Source organism: Lepidochelys kempii, chromosome 26, assembly GCF_965140285.1.
Source record: "Lepidochelys kempii isolate rLepKem1 chromosome 26, rLepKem1.hap1, whole genome shotgun sequence".
NCBI classification, from domain to species: Eukaryota; Metazoa; Chordata; order Testudines; family Cheloniidae; genus Lepidochelys; species Lepidochelys kempii.
The window spans coordinates 4441682-4463308 of record NC_136405.1 but is presented as its reverse complement, the minus strand read 5'-3'; the positions used below and the strand labels follow the sequence as shown (position 1 = coordinate 4463308).

Below are 21627 nucleotides of genomic sequence, written 5' to 3'. Positions count from 1 at the left end.
TCCTGGATGAGATACCTCCCTAGAAAACCCAGGTGCTGCAAAGAGCTGTATTGTGGCTCAGAAGGGGGTGTTCTTCCTTCTGAACACAATGCTGGCACGTTTTGGGGGTGGGGGGGGGAAGCTGCAATTGTTCCGATGAAATGCAAAACTGACCTCCTGAGGTCATTGCAATCCGGAGACCCCGTGCAAGGGCCTTAACACTGGTGACTGACCTAGATTCGGTGCACTTCCATTCTGCCTCCTAGGCCGTCTAGTTCAGCTTCACCTGGGCCTAGTATAGGATTGCTTCTTACAATCTATTTGTCAGGGCTCTGTCCCATCTGATTTTAACAGTCCCACGTGAGGAGGCTCCCACTGTTTCTTTTAGGGGGATAGTTTCATGATCTCATAGAAACTTCGCCATTTAACATTCATGCTAAATGTTCCATTGCTCTGTTTCAGCCCATTACAGCAGCCAGTTTAAATAACAAGCTCCTAGCTGATAAGACATTACAATCCCTTTATTTGGCCTTCTCCAATTGACTCCATGAATCATCCAGAGCCACTGAATACAATCAGCTGAGACCTTGACTTTAATCCGGCCCACAACAACCTATAAGACCTAAAAGCCCAGACTTCCTCCTGCTTTTCACTGAGCTCCCTGCAGCACGCACAGGGCGGCTGCTTTCACCTGATAAGGTGGGTTGTTATTATTAGCCAGCGGAGAGGGATGTGGGCTCTGTCGGAGCAACAGAACAATGACAGAGAGGTAGCCGGACCTGGAGGAGGAGCCTACTGGAACATGGCTTCTCCGGGAGGCTAACTCAGAGGTGCACGTACATCTTCCCCCAATGTCAGGACTGTAGTTATTAAAGAGTGTGACAGCCCCTGGTCTCCATGAGAAGGAAAAGGCATCAGCAAGAGTCGATGTCACATCCGTTCCTCTAGTACTTGCCCAGATTGAACTCAGCAGTAAACTATTCCTGCCAGCCTGGAACTTTAGATGCTTTTAAATCACTGGGGTATGAGGGATGCAGAGACAGACAGAAAAGCAGGGACCTGAGAGAGGGTTTCAAAGAGGACAAGATCAAAGCATGTGCATCAGCAAGGTGCAGACAGACACACTGTGGCAGGCTAGCGTGGGGTAGATTCACACCACAGCTTGCCACAAACTCAATGTTTGCGTAGAAAAGCCTTAAGGGCTGGTTGACCTATAGCAGCAATGTGGACTATGGGAGTGTGATTTCAAAAGCACGCTAATATGCTGAGTATTAACTGGTCCATGCAGACCCTGCTGGTAGGCACTAAAGGCTCCCTAGTACACTGTAACACAGCGCGTTTGGAAACAGTCCTATGCTAAAGTGCACGAGGGAACAAACACACTAAATGCTAAACTAGGGACTCAGCAACAAGGGTACAAAGCTTAAACTAACACATAAGGAATTTTTATAGGCGAAACAGAAATGAAAGTAGATCCTATTTAGATAAGACTTTTGGGAAATAGCTAAAAAAAACCCCACCCTTCTCATTACAGTATCAAAGAGAAAGCCCCCCAAACTCCATTTTGGACACAGAATTAATGCCCTGCTAAAAATACCACCACCCCCGAATAGCGAAACTAATAAACCCCAAAAGCCCTAGTTAGGGCCAATGAACCGCGGTTAGAGGTTTCGTGCTGCCCTCTGCTGGCTGTAGGTGCGCACTACATCCCACATTTTGATATTCAGGATGCTCTTTTGTCTTATTGTTCAGCGCTAACCCTGGTGTTTCTCACCAGCCCAAAGCTCTTAGACAGGAGCAGAGGAAAGACGGTGGTTTTGGAAGCCGTATTGGGGTGTCCACACATAGCCCATCCCTATTCCCCCCTTTTCTGCATCACTCCCCCTCCTCTCCGCAACACCCCCCACTCCTCCCTCCATCTCCCATTCCTCCTTCCCTCCCATTAACCCCTTCCCCCCATCACCTCTCCACCCCCCAAACAAATCCTACTCCCCACCGCTCCTTCCCCAATTCCTCCTCCCTTAGCCCCTCCCTTCTCCTTCCCCCTCCCCTCGCTTTCCCCGATCTCGCGAGAGCCCAGCACTGGCTCGGCCCTGTGCCCTCCCACTGTCATGGTGACTCCCTGAAGCCGATCAGCCCCAGCCCCAGCCCCAGCCCGGCGTGGAGTTGTCTGGGAAGCTCGGAGCGGCGGAGGCGAGATGCATTCGGACGATGTGAGTCCGTGGTGGGGGTTGGTTCGGCTGCGTCCGCCGGCTCCAGGCAGCCGCGTCCTAGCCAATCAGCGCCACCAAGGCAGGGTTGATTCGGTTGCGTCCGGCCGCGTTTCCCTTCCCCTTGTCCACGTGGAAATCAGAGGGGTGCCGAGCATCGGGGGGCCCCGGGCGCTGAGTGGCCGGGAGGGGAGCTCACAGGTGCGTGGGCTGGCTGCAGCTCTGGGGGTGGTTGTCTCAGTCACCCCAAAGCTGCGGCTCCCTAAAGAGTCTGGGTCCCAGCCCCACTCTGTGTAACCTACGGACCCACCGGCTCCCATGGGGCGCTGGCCATGCTGGAGCAGGGAAATGTGCCCTCCTCCCCAGCGTTACAGGGGGCTGCTTGCTCTAGTGGGGAAAGCAGACCCAGATCGCCCATGGGGCAGCTCAGGACATGGAGTGGGACAACACTCCCACCTCCTGCTTCCTGGCCTCTGGGGGTGGGAGAAAGGTGTGGTGATGGACAACCAGGTCTCCTGAATGGCTGTACAGCACCTCTAGTCATAGGGTCTTCCCTCCGAGGCTTGGAAACTGGATTTCCTGCATGGCAGGTAACCATAGGGTCACCCCCAGGACTGTCCTGGGAGTGAAAGAGCACGGTCAGGACAAGAGCCTGTGCTCAGGTTAGCAGGTTTGTCCAAGCAGCTATGGCTTCATCTGTGATGCTCATGTGCTAGCAGCTGGCTGCTGCTTTGGCATATAAGGCAGCAAGTTGCATTGCTGTTGTGTGTTTAAATACTGCATGTGATTATCACTGTACCCAACACTATTGTAATTATAACCGTAGAGCTTGGAATGCCCCAAGGCTTTACAGACTGCAGAGGAGACATGGTCTCTATCCTAAAGAGCTTTGGGTTAAAATGAAAACATGTGAGAGACCCACAGGGGATGGGGTAGTAGATTACAGGAAGTTCATATGCTGGTTTAGAGAACCGTGCATCCATGTTAGTGGGTTTTAATATTTTGTTTGGGTTTTTGTAGCTGTTGTTTTACCTTATGAAAACTTATAATAACTTGTTGTGTCAGCAACAGTGCATCCTTCCTTGCTGGTGAACTCACCCCCCAAAACAAACAAAAACAAAGAGAAAGTATGGATACATATGCTGTGCAGGCTCCAAGCTTGGTTTCCTTGCCTGCAATGTGCTGTAGTAGATCCACCTGAGTCTCGGCTCCTGGGTTCTATTCCAGGATCTTCTGCTGACTTTAACCCAGACAATTCACTGCTCTCTGTCTCAATGTTACCATCTGTAAAATGGAAATAATAATCCAGATCTTCCCTCTGATGTGCTGGGCGGCTTGGTTAATGAATGTTTGTAAAATGCTGTGAGAGCCCTGGATGACTGGCTTCTCTAGAAATGCATGTGCTACCCTATGAAATGTACTAACTGACCTCTGGTTTATTCAGGTTGTCTGGGATAGTCTTGGAAACAAACAATTCTGCTCTTACAAAATAAAGTGAGTATGTCAGGATCCAGCTCTGCATCTTGCTCTTCAGATTCCAATTTGAGACCCAGGTTGCTACTGGGAGGATGAGTTCCTGGCTGCCAGAGCCAAGTGCTATCTGTTTCAGAGTGTCCCTTAGCGCTTTAATTTGACTGCTTCAGGAATTCGGCACATTCCAAAGGCTGGGGTGGAACCAACAATCTGGAATTAAAAGGTTAGGAAGCTCAGGGTGTATCTACCCTGGAATAAAAGACCCACAGCATGGCCGTGGCTGGCTCAGGTCAGCTAACGGGCTGTGGGGCTAAAAATTGATGTGCAGATTTTTGGGTTCGCACTGGAGCCTGGGCTCTGGGACCCTCCCTGCTTGTGGGATCCTAAAGCTTGGGCTCCAGCCTGACCCCAAACATCTACCCAGCAGATTTACATCAGCTGACATGAGCCAGCCGCTTGTGTTTTACTGTAATGTAGACACACCCTGAGTGTCTCTGTGACTCAGTTCCCCCATCTATAAACTGGAGATAATCCTTCTCTACCTGATAGCAGCAGTTGTGAAGTTTAATGCAAGAGGACTTGTATAATATGTGAGATTCTCAGATGGAATCTTCCGTGTTAGCGGCTCATCTAAAGTCTCTTCTTTCCAGGACAAAGACACACAACTTTTGCCGCAATGAGTATAACCTGACAGGTCTGTGCAATCGATCATCCTGTCCTCTGGCAAATAGCCAGTATGCAACCATCAAAGAGGAGAAAGGTGAGACTTCTGCAGTGCCCCAGCAAGGGCCTTGCAACCTTGCACGGCCCTACCCCTTGTCTCTTTCACTGGAATCATGGGCAGCTTTTGCTCTTTCCTCTGGTTGACAGGGTCCCTTTAAGGCTTCTTTGGGTCTCAAATGCACATTGGTAAAATATCCAGCCAGACATCTGCCATGTATTAAGTAAGGTTGGTGTGTGTGTGTGTGTCTCTCTCTCTCCAATGGGTTGAATTGCCCAGCTTTGTGCTTTCAAGAATTTTCTTTGTGTTCCTCTTTTCACCTCCCCAGTAAGCTAACTGTAGGCCAGAGAGAATGGCTCAGGGTTCTAAGCCTCAGGTTTGAAGCCCCTAGATGCTCTTGGTATGTCTACACTGCCCTGGGTTAGTAGAACTCAAGTTACCAGACTCTGGGTCTGTTAACTTAGGGGTTGAGCATCTACCCTCATTTGTAACCCCAGGTTACGAATTGTTCAACCCTGGGTCCCAACCTGGGTTCCTGCATCTACACTGCATTATGCATGCTGAAGTCCAACTGCCCATATCCCAAACTTCCTTGTGCCTTCCCAAAGGGCCACTCTAGCCCTTTGTTCATGGTGCAGGGTGGGAAAACTTTACTGTCTACCAAACTGGACTGTTCAGAGGACAAAGAAAGTCAGCCTGTCAGATTGTGGGATACTTCCAGAGCACAAGTGCAGTGGGGCTTGAACGCTGCGTGTCAGCTTGACTCAGGCTCGGACCCACCACCCCCAGGAAACCCTAAGTTAGCGTGGTTTGTGTATAGAAAGGAGGAGGGTTAGGTTTGAGTCTGAGTTCGAACCCTGGGTTTACACTGCAATGTAGACATTCCCTCTGGAGCCACAGGGTGGGCTCAGACCCCCTCTGCAGTTCAGTTGTATGAGACTTTTGCCCTGTGTGGGTGTGAAAGCTCCGTCCCAGGGGACTTTCCTCTAAGAGTAGTCTGCCTTGAGGTGTGTGGCCTCCTGCTCCCCCTCGCCCAAACAGCTGTTGGGCAGCAGATTGCTGCTGCTGCCCTCCGCCTTGAAGGTGGCTGCTTCTCTGTAGGGCTGTCTGTGATGCTGTTTGTGGGGAAAGATGCTCTGTGTCTGTCAGTGGTAGCCTTGGCTGAGAGTACAGCAAAGCCACGCATACTCCATGCCAAGTGGGTGAGCCCAGGCTTGCAGCCTTTCACTTAGTTTGTTGATGTTGCAGTAGCTGAGCATGTTACCCTTTGGAGCGTAAGCCCCCCTGTGATGAATGCTTGTGTCTGACATTGGATCCCCGCCTATATTCAGACTGGAGATCTGGGCAAGTGTCCCAGTGCTGGAGTTTTCTGCAGTGACTGGGATGAGCTAAGCTTGTCTCTTGAGTGCCTACTGGTGGTTTGAATGAGTTCATGTTATTCCTCTTTCCCTTAGGTCAGTGTTATCTGTACATGAAGACAATAGAGCGGGCGGCTTTCCCCAGTCGACTCTGGGAGCGGGTGAGTTAAATCCCATACCGAGCCTGAAACTTAATCTAAAAGAAAAGGAGTACTTGTGGCACCTTAGAGACTAACCAATTTATTTGAGCATGAGCTTTCGTGAGCTACAGCTCACGAAAGCTCATGCTCAAATAAATTGGTTAGTCTCTAAGGTGCCACAAGTACTCCTTTTCTTTTTGCGAATACAGACTAACACGGCTGTTCCTCTGAAACTTAATCTAGCAAGTTGACACATGTCACCGTTGTTTTTTTAAAAAAAATGTTCCACTATTTACAACATATCCAAAGCATTCCTGTTTAAGCCCACCTAAATCAACCCTGATGTTTTTGTCCCTAGGTGTGGGCGGTCTAAAGAGCAGGTTCTGATGTGGGTAAACATCTCAGGACCCGCAATGGGATACGGACACTTCCACCTTGGGATTGTTCTAGTCCACATTATTTAAATTTTTCTTAAACATATATTAAAAAGTGTCAGCTGTTCTGGAGAGAACATATCTTCCACTGCTGAGCATTAATGCAGTATATTACTTGTATACTGGCCCTGCAGAACCCTTGTGTCATGGCAGTTTATGGCACTTAACCTAATGAAATGTCTTATGCCAAGAAAATATCCAATGGCAGCGTAGTCCCTGCTTTTCACAGACTATTAGTGCTGTCATTTTACACTGACTGTTTCTTTAACAAAGCGTGCCCTGGCTTTCTAGAGCCCACAGCTGGGTCTTGAACTCAGATCTCCCAATTCCCAGCTCTGCCACAGAGGCTCTTTGAATCTCTCTGTGACTCAGCTGTATAACTGGGATAGTACTTGGGAAGACGTGAAGATACCATGGAGATGGAGGCTGTATAAGACACTAGGTAGAACACAGAATGGATGAATCACTGACCAAACTGCTAGGCTTTCACTGGTAATCTAACCTATGATCAATAGAATCCGAAGCCAGGAATGTTTGAAAAGTGTTCCTTTGATGTAACGGCCAAGGGATTTTTTTTCTTTGAATGTGTCTGGTCGGCTCTGGGGATTGTTAATACAGAGACTTGAACCTCTCTCTTCAAATCTGATCCGAGTTAGTCTGATGCTCAGTTCTCATCTGACTGATGGCTGTTCTTTGACCTATCTGTAAAATGAGATGCTGGGAAATAATTCCATTCGCAAGTGTCCATGTCACAAAAGCCATCACCACAGCAGGATCCTTGTATGTAGCATCAGCAGAGAGACCAAAGATTGGATAGATGGACTACAGACTGAATTCCTTTTGTTTTAGAACACACCCATAGTAAGAGATTGGCCCTGTCCCAACGAGCTTACAGTCTAAACAGGCAAGACAGACAAAAGGGTAGGAAGGGAATGTTCCCATTTTATAGAAGAGGAAATAAGGGCCAGAGAGGTTAAATAACTTCCCAAGGTCACACAGGGAGTCTGGGCAGAGCTGGGATTAAAAGCCAGATCTTCTGAGTCCCAGTCCAGTGTCTTAACAGCAAGAACATCCTTCCTCTTGCTCACTGGGTTTCAGAAAAAAGCCAGGGGCGGAAGTGGTTCAGCACCACAACCACCTTAAACTCCACTCCCCTTTGTGAGGATGTCCCAGAATTGCATCTGCTCCAAAGCTTTTCACCCTCCCTCTCTCTGTCAGGTCCGACTGAGCAAGAACTATGAGAAAGCTTTAGAGGAGATAGATGAGAACCTCATCTACTGGCCACGCTTCATCCGGCACAAATGCAAGCAGCGCTTCACCAAAATCACACAGTATCTGATCCGCATTCGGAAGCTGACACTCAAGCGACAGTAAGTGATGACGGTTCACTTCCTTCCCTCTGCTCCATACCATCAGCCTGTCTGCCTCTCTTAGGGCTGGTCTATAGTTTAAAATAAATAAATAAATCATTGGGTCCATCTAACTGAATCTGTTTGAAATTAATTTAGTTACAACCCTAATGTAGATGCACTTAAACTGATTAAAACTGCACTTTTATGAGCTTAGCCTAAGTTTCCTTTGAGAGGCCAGTTTGTGCCAGGTGGGGAGCAGGGAGCATCCTGTATCGGAGGCTGGGGAGGGACTTGAATAAACATTCACTCGCTTGGTGTGCATCAGTGGCCGGTAGACTGAAATCTTCACTAACTGACCTTCTCTCTTCCCCATCACAGGAGGAAGCTTGTTCCTTTAAGCAAAAAGGTGGAAAGGCGAGAGAAAAGGAGAGAGGTAACGTGACTCTTGTGCAGCCCTGATTCTTTCAATGCTTCCAGTTTTTTTGCATCTTGGAAATGAATTGATGCCAACTCCTCTTTCCCCTGGTACTAGGAAAAAGCCCTGATTGCTGCTCAGCTGGACAATGCCATTGAGAAGGAGTTACTGGAGAGACTAAAGCAGGAAACGGTAAGGGTTACCACCTCCCGTCTCCTAGCACAAAAGTGTATCCCTCTGCTAAGCTAGGGGGGTGTTTACCAAGCTCATTCGAACAGCGATGCATGAGGCAGAATAGGATCCAGCCTGCTTTCCCATTGCTGTGTTGGCTCCATGTTTGCTAACAGTTCAGATTTGCTTGTGATCATTAGCTCTGCTGAGATTGGGGAGGCTGTTCTTACACAGCCACTCTTCTGCCTTTGGGGAATGCTGTTGGGAAGATGAGCTCTCTAATATTACGAGGACAGAATTATTGGTCACTGGCTCTGTACTTGTTCATAGCTGTATTTGGCTCTGAGCCTCAGTCCTTTAGTGCTGTATAATGTGACTGGCATAAAATGCATAATAAACCAGCGCTATAAACTACTGAATAATCTGAGTAGTCTCGCCCACCTGCTAGAGTCAAACCCTTTACGTCCTCAGCATCTCTGTCTGGGCAAGGCCTCTGGCCACCTACAGCAGGGTCAGCAGAGTAAAGGGCTCTCTTGGCCAGGGCTGCAGTGCAGCCTTTAGCAAGGGCTGATGAGGAGAGCTGATTAAAAACAAAGACACATGAGGGGGAATCACTGAAATTTGTCCCTTTTTATCATGTTAAAATATTCAAAAGTTCAGTCTTTTCCACCAATCCTAACAATCAGCTCTCTGTGTGCCCAAGGGGCAAGGCAGCTTGGAAGCTTTACGTAGCAAATCCAGCAAACCCTACCGATGCTCTGAGATTTACCCCCACCTGCCAAACCAGAAACAGGTCATGCAGTTGAGGATCAGGCACTAGATTTCACATAGCTGGGTCACTTGCTACCTGCTGCACGTCACTTCTGGAGGCAGCGCATGATAGGGTTTGGCTACAGTGTGTGACCTGATGATCAACAGATCTGTGCAGGCTAAGATAAGGGGGTGAGTTTGGAGGAGCTGACTCTCATGCTTCAGGGCATTAGGTGACCAATGCAGAGGTCAAGAAAGTAAGTCGTACCCCTCCCTTCCTGGGGCACACTGCGAGTCAGGACAGATTTCTTAAGGGCCAGTATCAAATGTGGGATAAATGGATTCTGTGGCCCATTAGTCTAATCTAGTTTGGTGTAACCTGTGTTCTTAGCCCTCAGCATGGGGTGGACTATAGCCAAAAGGAGTCAGTTCCTAGATGATCTATCTTCCTGGTATGATTTAAAGCAGGTGCTTGTTTTCCTTTCAGTATGGAGATATCTATAACTTCCCCATACATGCCTTTGACAAGGCTCTGGAAGAGCAGGACGTAGAGAGTGAAGCAGAGTCTGACACGGAGGAGAAGGAAGAAGAGGAGGAAGACGAGGTAATGGTTGTAAAATTCTCCCGTCAGAGTGGGGCAGTTAAGCCATGACTGCTGTAGTGCTGGACCCTTCCTCCTACCCCAAAGCTCTTTGCCGCTGACTCCTGTCTGTAACCTGTTACGAGTGTTAAAATCCCTTACTAGAGAATCAGTGCCAATAATTGGGGGATTTAGTCCAGAAAGTAGTCAGATTGTAGAGATACCCCTGTAGCTTGCAGAAGGCAGCATGCTGAATGCTGCTTCTGCAGTTAGTAGTGGTCCCTGCTCAGCAGAGACACCAGGCAAATGCAGCACTAGCTGCTGGAACTGGCCCTTTGTGAATGCTGCGTGGTGGGGGCCCTTTGTGAATGCTGCGTGGTGGGGAGAGCAAGTGGCGGTTAGTTCATCATTTATAGTTTTGAGTCTTCTGTGTAGCAAATGGGGAACAGTGCAACGGGCTCCCCTGTAAATTCAGCTCTATAGAAGATGGTCCAGGACCCTGACTCCCAGTATCTGAGTGGGTTGCGCACACCCTTCCTACAGTGACATTCCCCCACACTCCAATCCTCGTGCAGTGCATCCAGTCTAGATGCTCAATTTCTGACCTGATCTCTTACAGGACGCTGACAAGAGGGAGTTTGTAGAGGTAGATGAGAGCGACCTCAGTGACTTTGAGGTATGTGGAACACCCTGATAGCCTGATCCAGCTACGCATCAAATGGAAAGGGGCATAATGCATGTGCAGTGATACAGATACCAAGAGTTCTGGCCCCAATCTTGCTCAATGATTACACTAAACCGGCTGAAAGGTTATAGCTAACCTTAGCGCATGAAGGGATGTTAAATCAATGGAATGCAGCCCCGATCATCCTGCATTTTCAGTCCTCCTGTAACTGCCCAGTTTAGCTCCTTTTCATTCCAACCATCCTCCCCTCTGGCTGTGTTCGGAGCTGTGTTCATGTGATTAATGTCAGAGCAATTGGATTCACATGTTGTAATATCAGACTGCAGCGTATTCATTCTGTTCCCTTCAAAGGCAGCATGGAATAGACAACAGGGAGCCAGGACCTACACGATGGGAGTAATGCATTTGCAGAGGAGTGGAGGCTTAGTTAAAGTACAGCGCTTTTAAGTCAGTATCTGTATTAACCCTCCTGTCTTCCCTCCTGTCCAGGACATGGATAAGCTGGCGACAAGCAGTGAGGAGGAGCAGGATGACAAATCCTCCAGTGAGGAAGAGGAGAGAGAGATGGCGGAGAGAACCTGTCACTCCAAATCCAAGGGCAAAGCTCCTGTGAAAGGACCAGTCAGGACAAAACGAGCCTACATTGAAATAGAGTATGAACAGGAAACAGAACCTGCAGCCAAATCAAAAGCAACCTGACTCCTTCGAAAGAGGGTATAACTTGAGCTGTATGCTGGACAGTGGGACTGTATAGCTGGAGGAGTATGACAGTGTGACTTTAGCAGGGGGCATTTTGACAGGTGCAAAATCAAATTTAAATATTTTAATATAATAAAAAACAAAAAAGCAGGTTCTGGCTATTAGTAGCTATGTCTCAGGTGTTCTCTTGCACTTGCCTGATGCATGCCCGAAGGCTACAGTTGTCACAGCTGTGGTAGATTCCTTCAAGCAGGATCTGAAAGGGGAAAAGCACAAACACCTCACTTTCAATGCTGTGTGGCCCTCAAGCCTTCCTCATATGTTTCTACTCTCTTGTTAACCATCTTCATTATGTTGTAGCAACCGGAAAAGGATACTGCAAACACTGAGGCACTATGGGGTGATAGTGTCCCAGCACTTCAATAGGTCATTTTTATATCTCCACAATTTCCCTATGTATGCATCTGAGTTACCTCCTGAGCCACCTCTGCATCACCTAGAGAAGAGGACACCTGACTGTGTCTGTCTCTGTGCCTTTATGGTTACATGCTAGCCCAGAGAACCTTACAATTCCATAAGGGTGTTGTGTTTAGCTGTCTCCCTTGACAGGTGCTGCTGTGGACGTCAGGACTTTGCTAAAGGAAAACAAAAAAAAGCCCCATGTGCCCAAAGCCCTTCTACCTGATATTCTGTCCTAAAAAGTCACCAGTGCTCTTTTTTTCCTTTTAAAGAAACATTTACAGAATGGGACTTGGTTGGAGTCCTTGGCTCACCTTCACTTGCCCCTGAGAGCAGTGATCCAGCAGGATCAGGCACTCTGTGGCCCCATGGAGCAGAGATGTTTTCACTGGCTGTGTCAGGCCTCCATCAGTAGATACGTCCCAAATCATCCTCAGCAGGGCCTTGAGGAGCACAGCAAGCCTGCATGCCATTCTGTGATGGAAAACAGACACTCTGAATAAACTCTTCCCAAGCCTGTCTCTAGGATGGTGGAGAATAGGAGAAAGCATGCTCTAAACTCTGCGGGCAGCAGGAGCCACTTACTAGAGAGTGCCTGTCTGCCATTCAACTGTGCATTGCTCTAGACTGCCATTGAGCTCAGCTGTGAATAGGACAGCAGCCTAAACTACATGCTGGGTTAGAAAACACTTCGGAGGCGGGGGCAAGAGGCTCATTTTTAAAGCAGCGAGAGTAGTTTAGCATTTGCCTTATACCACAAACGCTAGGAAATACTGCTTGACAGAACATGGCTTATACAGTGTGTTCCCCCTCCCACTTCTATTAAGTCTCCCCCATTTAGTCACTTTATTCAGCAATCCAGGGTCTGAATCTATAGCATGGTAGCCTGCCGTGTGTTAACATCCTCTATGGACGTCGCTACAGTGCGGTGAAAGCCCGGCAGTACAGTGTGGCTTACGCAAGCGTGCCAAGCTGCACGCTAGGACTTGGACGGTGCTCTAGCAGTGTCCACATGGGGTTGGGGTTACCACACAACAAGCTGGTGGGCTGTCAATTCACAGCCTGGCTCACTGCACAGTAACCTGCTGTCTAGAGCCACCCTTGTGATTTGAACGCTCCTAAAATGCAGGCAAATACTGTGGCCATGAGGCAGAATGACTAAAATGTTTTAATGTAACCACCAGGGGGCATTCATATTCCCTGAATACAAAGGAAACTGAGTATTAAAGATTGCATAGATAGGACTAAAGTCAATAATAAAGTGCTGCTTAATTCATCCTAAGATCTACATGCAGGAAAAAGAGCCTTCGGTCCTGCATGTGGTAATTCTTCCACAGTTGCCAAGTGAGGCCAAAATGAGGACTGGTCTAGCTGTGGGACTTTCTCAACTAGCAACGCGTAGAGGGGATTTCAGTGCTGTGATAGGAGTGAGTCCTGTTTACATAGAACTTAAGACTAGAGATCCATTTTTCACACGGTTCAAAACATCTTCCTCAGATCCCCAAGCAAGTGTAGCTCAGTAAGAGTGAGAGCATTCAGGTTTTGCTTCCTATTATAGCTATAAAAGCAGCAAAGAGTCCTGTGGCACCTTATAGACTAACAGACGTATTGGCGCATAAGCTTTCATGGGTGAATACCCACTTCATCGAATGCAATACGAAAGCTTATGCTCCAGTATGTCTGTTGGTCTATAAGGTGCCACAGGACTCTTTGCCGCTTTTACAGATCCAGACTAACACAGCTACCCCTCTGATATTATAGCTATGTCTCCTAAAGGTACCTTGGCCAGCCATGCTGTATGGTGCACTTCAGTGTCTCTAGTATTCCCAATCTGGCTGCTTCATCTGGACTATCACAGACTTCCAGGTATCCCACAATTATGCGCTCCAGCCTCTTCAGGTGCTGTGCTATCAGGATGCCAAGTCTGCCAAGACAAGAAAAGTCATGGAAGGAAGTTACTGTGGCCAATAAGTAATCATCGAAGGGCTAATGCACAGTTCTTACCTCTTCACAAAGGCAGGTAGGTTCCTGGCATACACTCTCCGGAGTGGGAGCCGGTGTTCTGCTTCCATGTGAGTCAGAACTAGCTGCAGGACCTCATGACAGGGAGTAGCTGCTCTGGGTTCCTGGGACAGCCGCTGCGGGGATCTCTCCAGAACCAGCAGCAGGTCCAGCAAGCACAACAGCACCACCTGATGCAATGAGAAGCACGGAAGGAGTCACTATGCAGCTCCTTTGGTAGTCTGAGGGCAGTGGCTCTCAACCTTTCCAGACTACTGTGCCCCTTTCAGGAGTCTGATTTGTCTTGCATACCCCCAAGTTTCACCTCCCTTAAAAACTACTTGCTTACAAAATGAGACAAAAATACAAAAGTGTCATAGCACGCTGTTACTGAAAAATTACTTTCTCACTTTTACCATATAATTATAAAATAAAATTGATTGGAATATAAATATTGTACTTACATGTCCGTGTATAGTATATAGAGCACTATAAACAAGTAATTGTATGAAATTTTAGTTTGCACTGACTCCGTTAGTGCTTTTTAGGTAGTTTATTGTAAAACTAGGCAGATATCTAGATGAGTTGTACCCCTAGTTAAGAACCCCTGTCTTGGGGCACCAGAATGTATGTCATTCTTTCATAGCCTTTCACATCTTTGGCCTCTCTATATAGACTGTGAACAGGGGGGCCAGGAGGTGGGGTCCTTTTCCCTGTCCATTAAGACCTAACTGAGATCCAAATTAATTTCATATGGGGGCCACTAGCCAATTGTCAGATACTAATAACCTAAGGCTAGATTAGAAAGGGTGACCTAGAAAATGGAGGTTCTATATCCCAATCCTCTGAGCTATCCATTACATTAATTAAAATCCCAGTAGGATCGATCAAGGTTTAGACTAAACCCCAGTGGCTTACCTGAACGAGCTGTGCCTCCCGTACATAGAGGTGATGGTACAGTGCATGGTAGACAACCTGTGCCCTATTAAACTGGTTCAAATCCGCAGCTGGCTGCAACAACAACGGAAACATCTGTGTGTAATTCAATGTGATGGAAGATACACCATATTCAGCAGTTCTGTACAAAGCTGATCACCTCAGCTCTGTTAGAAGGAACAGGATACTAGCTCTGCTGCTCTTCACAATACAGGGAGAGTGCAACACCACATCTGTGCTTTACAAACCAGGGCTATTAAAATACTGCTCCAAATGACATACCGCAAGCAAGGAGTGCTGTTTGTTTAATGCTTAGAGGGAATTGGGAAACAGGCCACGAGTTCTATTTCCATTACTCACCAAGTGGCCATAAGTCTGTACCTTTTTTTAAAAAACATCTTTTATAGCTGGGTGCATATTCACCAACCTTGCAGGAGGGGGGAGATGGTAAATGTATTTGTGACTATAAAGTGCTTTGAGATACGAAGTGAAAGGTCTAGAGAAAAGCAAAGTGTTATTATTAATAAACCGAGTTCCTGCTCCTGCTTAAGCTACAAAACCGCACACAGCAGCACTGCTGGAAAATCCCCACAAAACTAACTTTAAAGTAATTAGGAACATATGTGGAAATATTTTAAGATGTGCCCAGCATCTTATAAATAGCCCCGATTAGCATCCACCTTTTCATGAGTCACACACAGATGGATATGAATATTTTCCAGCTGCCACTATTACTGCAGTTTGAACACTAGAAAAATGAAGCTGAGAATTGGTGTGCCATGTCCAGTCATCTTGAGAGTTAACAGCATAGCCAGGAATCCTGACTCAAGAGTCCTCTGCTCTAAACATTAGACCACAGTTCCTCCTTATGTTTGCCTGTGGCAACATGGTCCCTCCTCCTCCCAGCAGTGATCTTTCCTTACCACATTGAGAATGATATGATGCAGGCAGCACACACCCAGGATTTTATTCTCCTCCTGGTAATCATCCGAGAGGAGCAGTGATGGTGGGAGGACATTCTCCAGGTGACGGCTAAGCCATGGCCGGGTGACTTGACGCAGCGTCCAGGAGAACACATGCTTTGTGGCAGGGTTGTGCTTCCACGTTTCTCTGGAAAAATGCATAAAGCAAACATTACCCTAGTGGTTTCACTGCAGCATCGCACCACAAGATTCAGATAACAGACCACGACTAGCACGTGGTTAGGGCAGACTTCTATTCTTTTTTATATGCAAACCCTTTCCCCCTTTAAATCAAATAGTTTCTTGCTCTGTAAAGAGTCTTTGACACTTTAACCAGCAAAAAGGTGACAAGGCAATTAGCAGCAGAAAGAAGATTCCAAGTACGTAAACCATTAACATTAACATTTTCACAAGAAACCACAAATTATTATTATTATTATTTTAACTATTTACCTGTTTAGAAAGTTTTAAGAGGTTTACAAATCCTTGCCATGTAAATATCAGACACATAACAATAATCAATCATTGCAACAGTGACTTTTGTTTAGATTAGAGAAACATTATACAGTAATATAATCATCCGTTCTCTCTATTTAACTGTGTTACCATATTACAAAGTCAGCATCTTTATGCTACCCATGACCTGTTGTTTCTGTAGCCACTGGGTTTGGGTGCCTTAGTTTTGGAGTACACCTTTGAAACCCCTTGGGCCTGCTTTTCTGCAGAGCTCCCATTAACTTCAAGGAGAACAAGTGCAAGAACAGGCCCCAGACAGGTACACTGTTTATTTCAGTAACATGTGCTGAACAATAACCAGGCCAGAGGGGCAACCAGCAACTTCCGCTACTGGGGCAGATGTGCATACAACTTCTAGGGGTGGGGGTGAAATCCAATGTTTGGCTAATTGATTCTCCCCAACCTAGGCACCCACACTGACCCCAGCTACTTGCCCAATCTTCTCAGTAAAGCTTAGACACTAACAAATTTGTCTGAGCATAAGCATCCGATGAAGTGAGCTGTAGCTCACGAAAGCTTATGCTCAAATAAATTGGTTAGTTTCTAAGGTGACACAAGTCCTCCTTTTCTTTTTGTGGATACAGACTAACACGGCTGCTACTCTGAAATCAGTAAAGCTTGTTCACTGAACTATTTATTCCTGAAATCACAAGTGTCTCAATAGATTCAGAACTTGACCACAGTCCAGGAGTGCCCCTCACCTCACTGCAATGCTCACCAATCTCCAGTCCTTTGACCCACTAGTGCCAAGCCTCACCAAGCAAACCCCCCCAGGCAAGTGATCTTACTCACTTAGTCAGCTCTGGCTTCAGGAGTCTCATCACGTCAGCAAACCTCCCTTCCTCATCTTCGCTTCCTCCCTGGAGGAATTCAGGCACCGACTCACAGCCTGCAACCTGAACTAGCAAGGTCAGCAGTTCCTGTGCTATTGACCGAGACCTCAGGCTGGTCCACGGCTTCTCTGCATGGTGTGTTGCAGCAAAGATGTAGATCAGTCCTAGGCAATGTGGCAGGACCTGCCTCACCACCACACCACCCAGGGACTTGGATCCCTTGGTAGCTTCCACTTTAGCAAGGAGGCTAAGAAACACCAAGCCAACGTCTGCTGTTCTATCGGCCACTGTGGTGTAAAAGCCATCACTGCTGGGTGGGCCGCCAGTGTCCGACTTCTGCTTCGGCAGAGCCGCATAGTGGCTCAGCGCAGCCACCAAGTCCCCCAGCAACTTGGGGGTTACACTGGGGTGGCAGCCCCCAAACAGCCACTGGCGGTCTGCAGCCTCGAAGAGCGCACGCAGGTCTCTGACCATCCCTGCCTTGGCACTGCCGCTGACTCCCTCCGCTGAGAAAAGCGACAAGATTTGGGAGAGAACCTGCTCTGCTGGGGGGGCAGTGACAGCTGGGCAGGCAGTGACAGCTGGGCATTCGGGGTCTCCCCTGTCTGGCGGGCTCTCCAACTGCAGGGATTTCAGCAGGCTGCTGAGCTCCATGGTGCTGATTGCAGAGACACCCCCGCCCGCCACCCTTCCTATACTGATCCTAAGTCCTGACCACAACCACCCCCCCTACACGCTGTCCCTCACTGACGGACCCCACACCCTGACTCCAATCGCCTCTCCCTATACTGACCCCTGGCTCCACCCTCTCCACTTACAGTTGGGGGGGGGCAGTGTAACCCCCCCCACCCTTAAATCCTGACCACACCCCCTCTGCTACACTGATCCTAACCCTGCATCCTGACTCGCCCAGGTCAGCCTGGCACCCCCCAGGAAATGTCTTCAACAGCAGGGGAAGGAAAAGACCCTCCCACCCTCCACTGGGCGCTCGTGCCCAGCCCTGCCCCTGGGTACAGAAAAACTACCGGGGGGGGGTTATAATCACCAGTCCTGGCCCCCGCCCTGTAGGGGGGGGGAGCTAGAGCCCCCCAGGGCACTGAGTCTCCTCCTGAGAAGGGGAGGGGCAATCTCCCTTCAGCAGGGTGGGGGTACCAGGTGCCCCCCCTTCTTCAGGGCAAGGGGTCCCCACCCAGGGTGCAGCCCCCCCCCTCCGCGGGCGCGAGTGGGAGACCCAGCTCCTGCCGGGGGTGCACGGCGCCTAGACCCCCCGACCCCTCCAGCCCAGGGCGGGGGGGATCCGCGCTGCCCCGGAAACCCCCTTCCCCCCGACTGCCGGAAACCACGCCGCCCTCCCTGCCTTTCCCAGCGCTGTCGCAAAACCCTCCCTCCCTTCCACGTGGGCACAGCGCGGCCGTAAAGGCGGAGAGCGAGCCGCGCTCTCCGGCATGGCGGGGAGGCGGGGTCTGGAGGTGCATATATTAGCATGCGTAATGCACCGGCGGCTCCGGCTCCGATCCTGCCCCGCCACGGGGGCCCGGATGGGAAATAAGGGCCAGCTGGAGCGGGACGGGGCTGAAAATCGCCTCTCGTTGCGGGAGGAGGGGAATCCTGGGGCAGCCCGGGCTGGGGGCGGGCACGGTCCGCTCGCCCTGAGCTGTAAGCCGGTGGCGTGGCCTGGCCCCGCCCGAGCGCCGGAGCGCGGGGCTGATCCTTCAGGTTCTGACGCGTGATGAATGGGGGTTGCACACGCCTGTGTGAGATGTGCCGTCCCTCTCTGTTACGACGGGGCACAGAACCCATCTGACCGGAACCTGGGGGGCAGCGAGTTTGGGGGCGTGGCTGGGGGGGGCAAGTCTGTTCTAGGTTAGAGGGGGTGGGGTGGTGCTCACGTGTTCTGTTGTTGCCTCTGTGTTACTTTGTCTTTAGAGACGCTGGCAGGCTCCAAATCGGTGTGCGGAGTTGTTCAATGTTACGCAAAGGCAAGGGTTTGGTTTGGTTTCCTTTTGTGTGTGTGGCCAGAGTGCTACTGGGTGCTCTAGAATAGCTCACGAAAGCTCATGCTCAAATAAATTGGTTAGTCTCTAAGGTGCCACAAGTCCTCCTGTTCTTTTTTCTTAAACAGATGGTAATGCTCTTTGTACCCTATGTATAATGTGCTCTTTGGACAATATTTTCAAGTGTGATTCCTAATTTTGGGTGCCTAGCTTGACATGCTTTAAAGGGGTTGATTTTTGCTTTTGGAGAAATTGGGTGTATTTTGTATGCTTAACTTTGGGTACAAAATGACTAGTCATTTTAAAAAATCATGCCCTGGATTTGCAGAAGTCATTTTTATGACCAGGGCTAACTATAACTCTTGTTATGCCTTGAGGTAACAGGTCTTATTTTATCAGGACACTGCATCTTTTTATCTAACTTACAGAATCCCCCTGTGTTTCCTCTGAAATGAGTACAGAAAACAATATATGAGTACAGTCTCTGCTTATTCATCTCAAAACTTTATGTAGGTGGCTATGTAGTCTTCTTTGCTAATTATGAAACTGTTATAGACAGGAGATGTGACCTGGCCAAAGTCTCAAAAGCCAGCTGCAGAGTTGGGAATAGAACTCGGGAATCTTGCTTCCACTGTACCAGACCAAGTGTAAAATTTCAAACTGCCTAAATTCCATTATCAAAGGTGACTTATTTTAGCAAATTGGGATTTAGGCACTTTGAAAATTTTACCCAGCTTCTGGATTGGTAGCTTCTGGATTGAGAGCTTCAGCTCTCACAGTGACCTGCTTTGCGACTGGGCAAGTTACTTTCCCCATCTGAAGCTAAGTTTCCTGTATGTAAAGTAGAGATAACAATACTTAATTTCCTCAGTAGAGATGCTTTGCTATCGATGGATGATGTAAGGGGAAATACTATTGTATCTAATTACTGGATAGGTTTTTGGGACAATGCCAGGCAACCGAGAAATCCCAAGGAAGTGGCGTAGTTGCTGAGCTAACCAGACTTCCTTCCATGTGTCTGATGTTGTGTGACTTTTCCTGTTGCGCCCGACAGATGGCAGTAGGGAATGCATGAAGTGAACGTTCTTATTAAAATTGCCAGATATCTCACAACAATACATTTACAGAGTTGTATTTGGAATGCTTTGTGCATCAAGGACTAAATGATCTCTGCCCTATAGCCCCTTGGTCTCTCCTGTCACACCAGCCCCAGAGAACAAAGATGGAATACAGAGCTGGGATAGAGGTACAGATTTTATGTCCCTGCAATTTATCCATCAGCCACTAAACTCTGATTTTACTAGCCTGAGAGAAATGGCCCAAGAAATACCTAGGGACTCTGAGCTAGAAAAGTATCTGTCAGGCTTTAATTGCATGGCTCAGGGAAACAGATCTACCTGAGAAATAATACGATGTTTGATCAAAACATAACACACTCTCCCTGGGTGGCGGGTGAGGCGTCCCTGTACACATCCATTCTTCTCCTGCTGTGGCTGTATTTGTGTGTGTGTCAGGAGCAGATGACCTATGCAAGCTCAGGAATTGCAAGACTTAAACATCCTTTGGTGGGGCTGGAAACAAGTAGCTGAGCTTAAACTGTTTTCTTTCTGATCCTTAGTGGTATTCACCTTGTGGTCTGAAGAATGAGGATTCAGAACCCATGCATTTTTGTCCCTCCCAGTGTCACTGCAGTTTAAGAATATAAGAGCGGCCAGACTGGGTCAGAACAAAGGTCCATCTAGCCCAGTATCCTGTCTTCTGACAGTGGCCAGTGCCAGGTGCCCCAGAGGGAATGAACAGAACAGGGAATCATCAAGTAATCCATCGATGCCCTGTAGCCCATTCCCAGCTTCTGGCAACCAGAGGCTAGGGACACAATCCTTGCCCATCCTGGCTAATAGCCATTGATGGACCTATTCTCCATGAACTTATCTAATTCTTTTTTGAACCCTGTTATAGTCTTGACCTTAACAACATCCTCTGGTAAACAGTTCACAGACTGACTGTGCTTTGTGTGAAAAAATACTTCCTTTTGTTTGTTTTAAACCTGCTGCCTATTAGTGTCATTTGGTGAACCCTAGTTCTTGTGTATGAGGAGTAAATAACATTTCCTTATTTACTTTCTCCACACCAGTCATGATTGTACAGACCTCAGTCATATCCAATGAGCTTTTATTCATATAAATGTCCAAGTGATGTCTAGATCATCCTAAGTTATTTAATATCCCGCAGCAGTGAGTTTTACCTGTGATGTAGATGTTAATAGGGCTGGGCAGGAATCCATTTTCCTGTTCTTTGAGAATTTAATATTTTTGAAAAAATTTCCTGTGCTGATTTGGGACAAAAAGTCCATCTCAAATTTCTGAAAAGAATCTTTTTTAGATCTGGTCAATTGAAGTATTTCAATAATTGACAGACTTAATTTAAATTTGACTTTTTTAATGTAAATTTACTAAAATTTCTAAATGAGAAGTAATTGACTCTCAAAATGAAAATTTCAGTTGGTCTAAATGTCCTATTTAGACCTTGTTCATCTCAATTTAAAACAATTTTTTTGAATCAGGTGCCTTGTCAAACCCAACAGTTTTGCAAACACTTTTCGTTTTGACAAATTGGGATTTTTTTGTGAAAAGGTTGTGAAAAAATTCCTGACCAGCTCTAGATGTTAACTTAGTTTCAGCATCCAAACTACTATGCTAACCATGTTAGGTGCCACCAGCAATGATGCAGCCCCACCAGTTGCTCACTAGTGTGGGGCTGCTCCTGAAGACACCAGGCTGCAGGTGTGTTTATCACTGTCATTTAACGCTGCTTAGAGGTGGTCTATATGACACAGTGGTAAATACAGCAACAGCCCCCTACAGCAGCATGCCTTATTGTTACTTACCCCTGTTACTACAACCACCAAAACCAATAAAATACAGGAGGAGAATACTTGGCTTTGCTAAAGCACCTCCCA

At 47.8% G+C, this 21627-nt stretch overlaps 2 protein-coding genes and 1 non-coding gene across 3 annotated transcripts; 2 read left to right on the top strand and 1 right to left on the bottom strand.

Moving 5' to 3' along the window:
• The first annotated feature begins 2047 nt into the window (after nucleotides 1-2047).
• MAK16 (MAK16 homolog) lies at nucleotides 2048-11117 on the top strand. The gene is made up of 10 exons (XM_073324837.2): nucleotides 2048-2192; nucleotides 3634-3683; nucleotides 4313-4422; nucleotides 5838-5902; nucleotides 7534-7685; nucleotides 8046-8100; nucleotides 8200-8274; nucleotides 9491-9607; nucleotides 10203-10259; nucleotides 10758-11117. The coding sequence occupies exons 1-10, from the start codon at nucleotides 2178-2180 to the stop codon at nucleotides 10965-10967; spliced, it is 906 nt and encodes a 301-aa protein (XP_073180938.1). The 5' UTR covers nucleotides 2048-2177; the 3' UTR covers nucleotides 10968-11117.
• On the bottom strand, nucleotides 11077-18017 carry TTI2 (TELO2 interacting protein 2). Its single transcript, XM_073324836.2, has 7 exons — nucleotides 16634-18017; nucleotides 15287-15473; nucleotides 14346-14438; nucleotides 13431-13618; nucleotides 13207-13350; nucleotides 11741-11900; nucleotides 11077-11223 (listed from the first exon to the last, which is right to left on the bottom strand). The coding sequence occupies exons 1-7, from the start codon at nucleotides 17326-17328 to the stop codon at nucleotides 11143-11145; spliced, it is 1548 nt and encodes a 515-aa protein (XP_073180937.2). The 5' UTR covers nucleotides 17329-18017; the 3' UTR covers nucleotides 11077-11142.
• A 364-nt stretch (nucleotides 18018-18381) lies between these two features.
• On the top strand, nucleotides 18382-18480 carry LOC140903729 (small nucleolar RNA U13). The gene has a single exon (XR_012156335.1). It is a non-coding gene; the product is annotated as a small nucleolar RNA U13 (small nucleolar RNA).
• Nucleotides 18481-21627: the final 3147 nt, after the last annotated feature.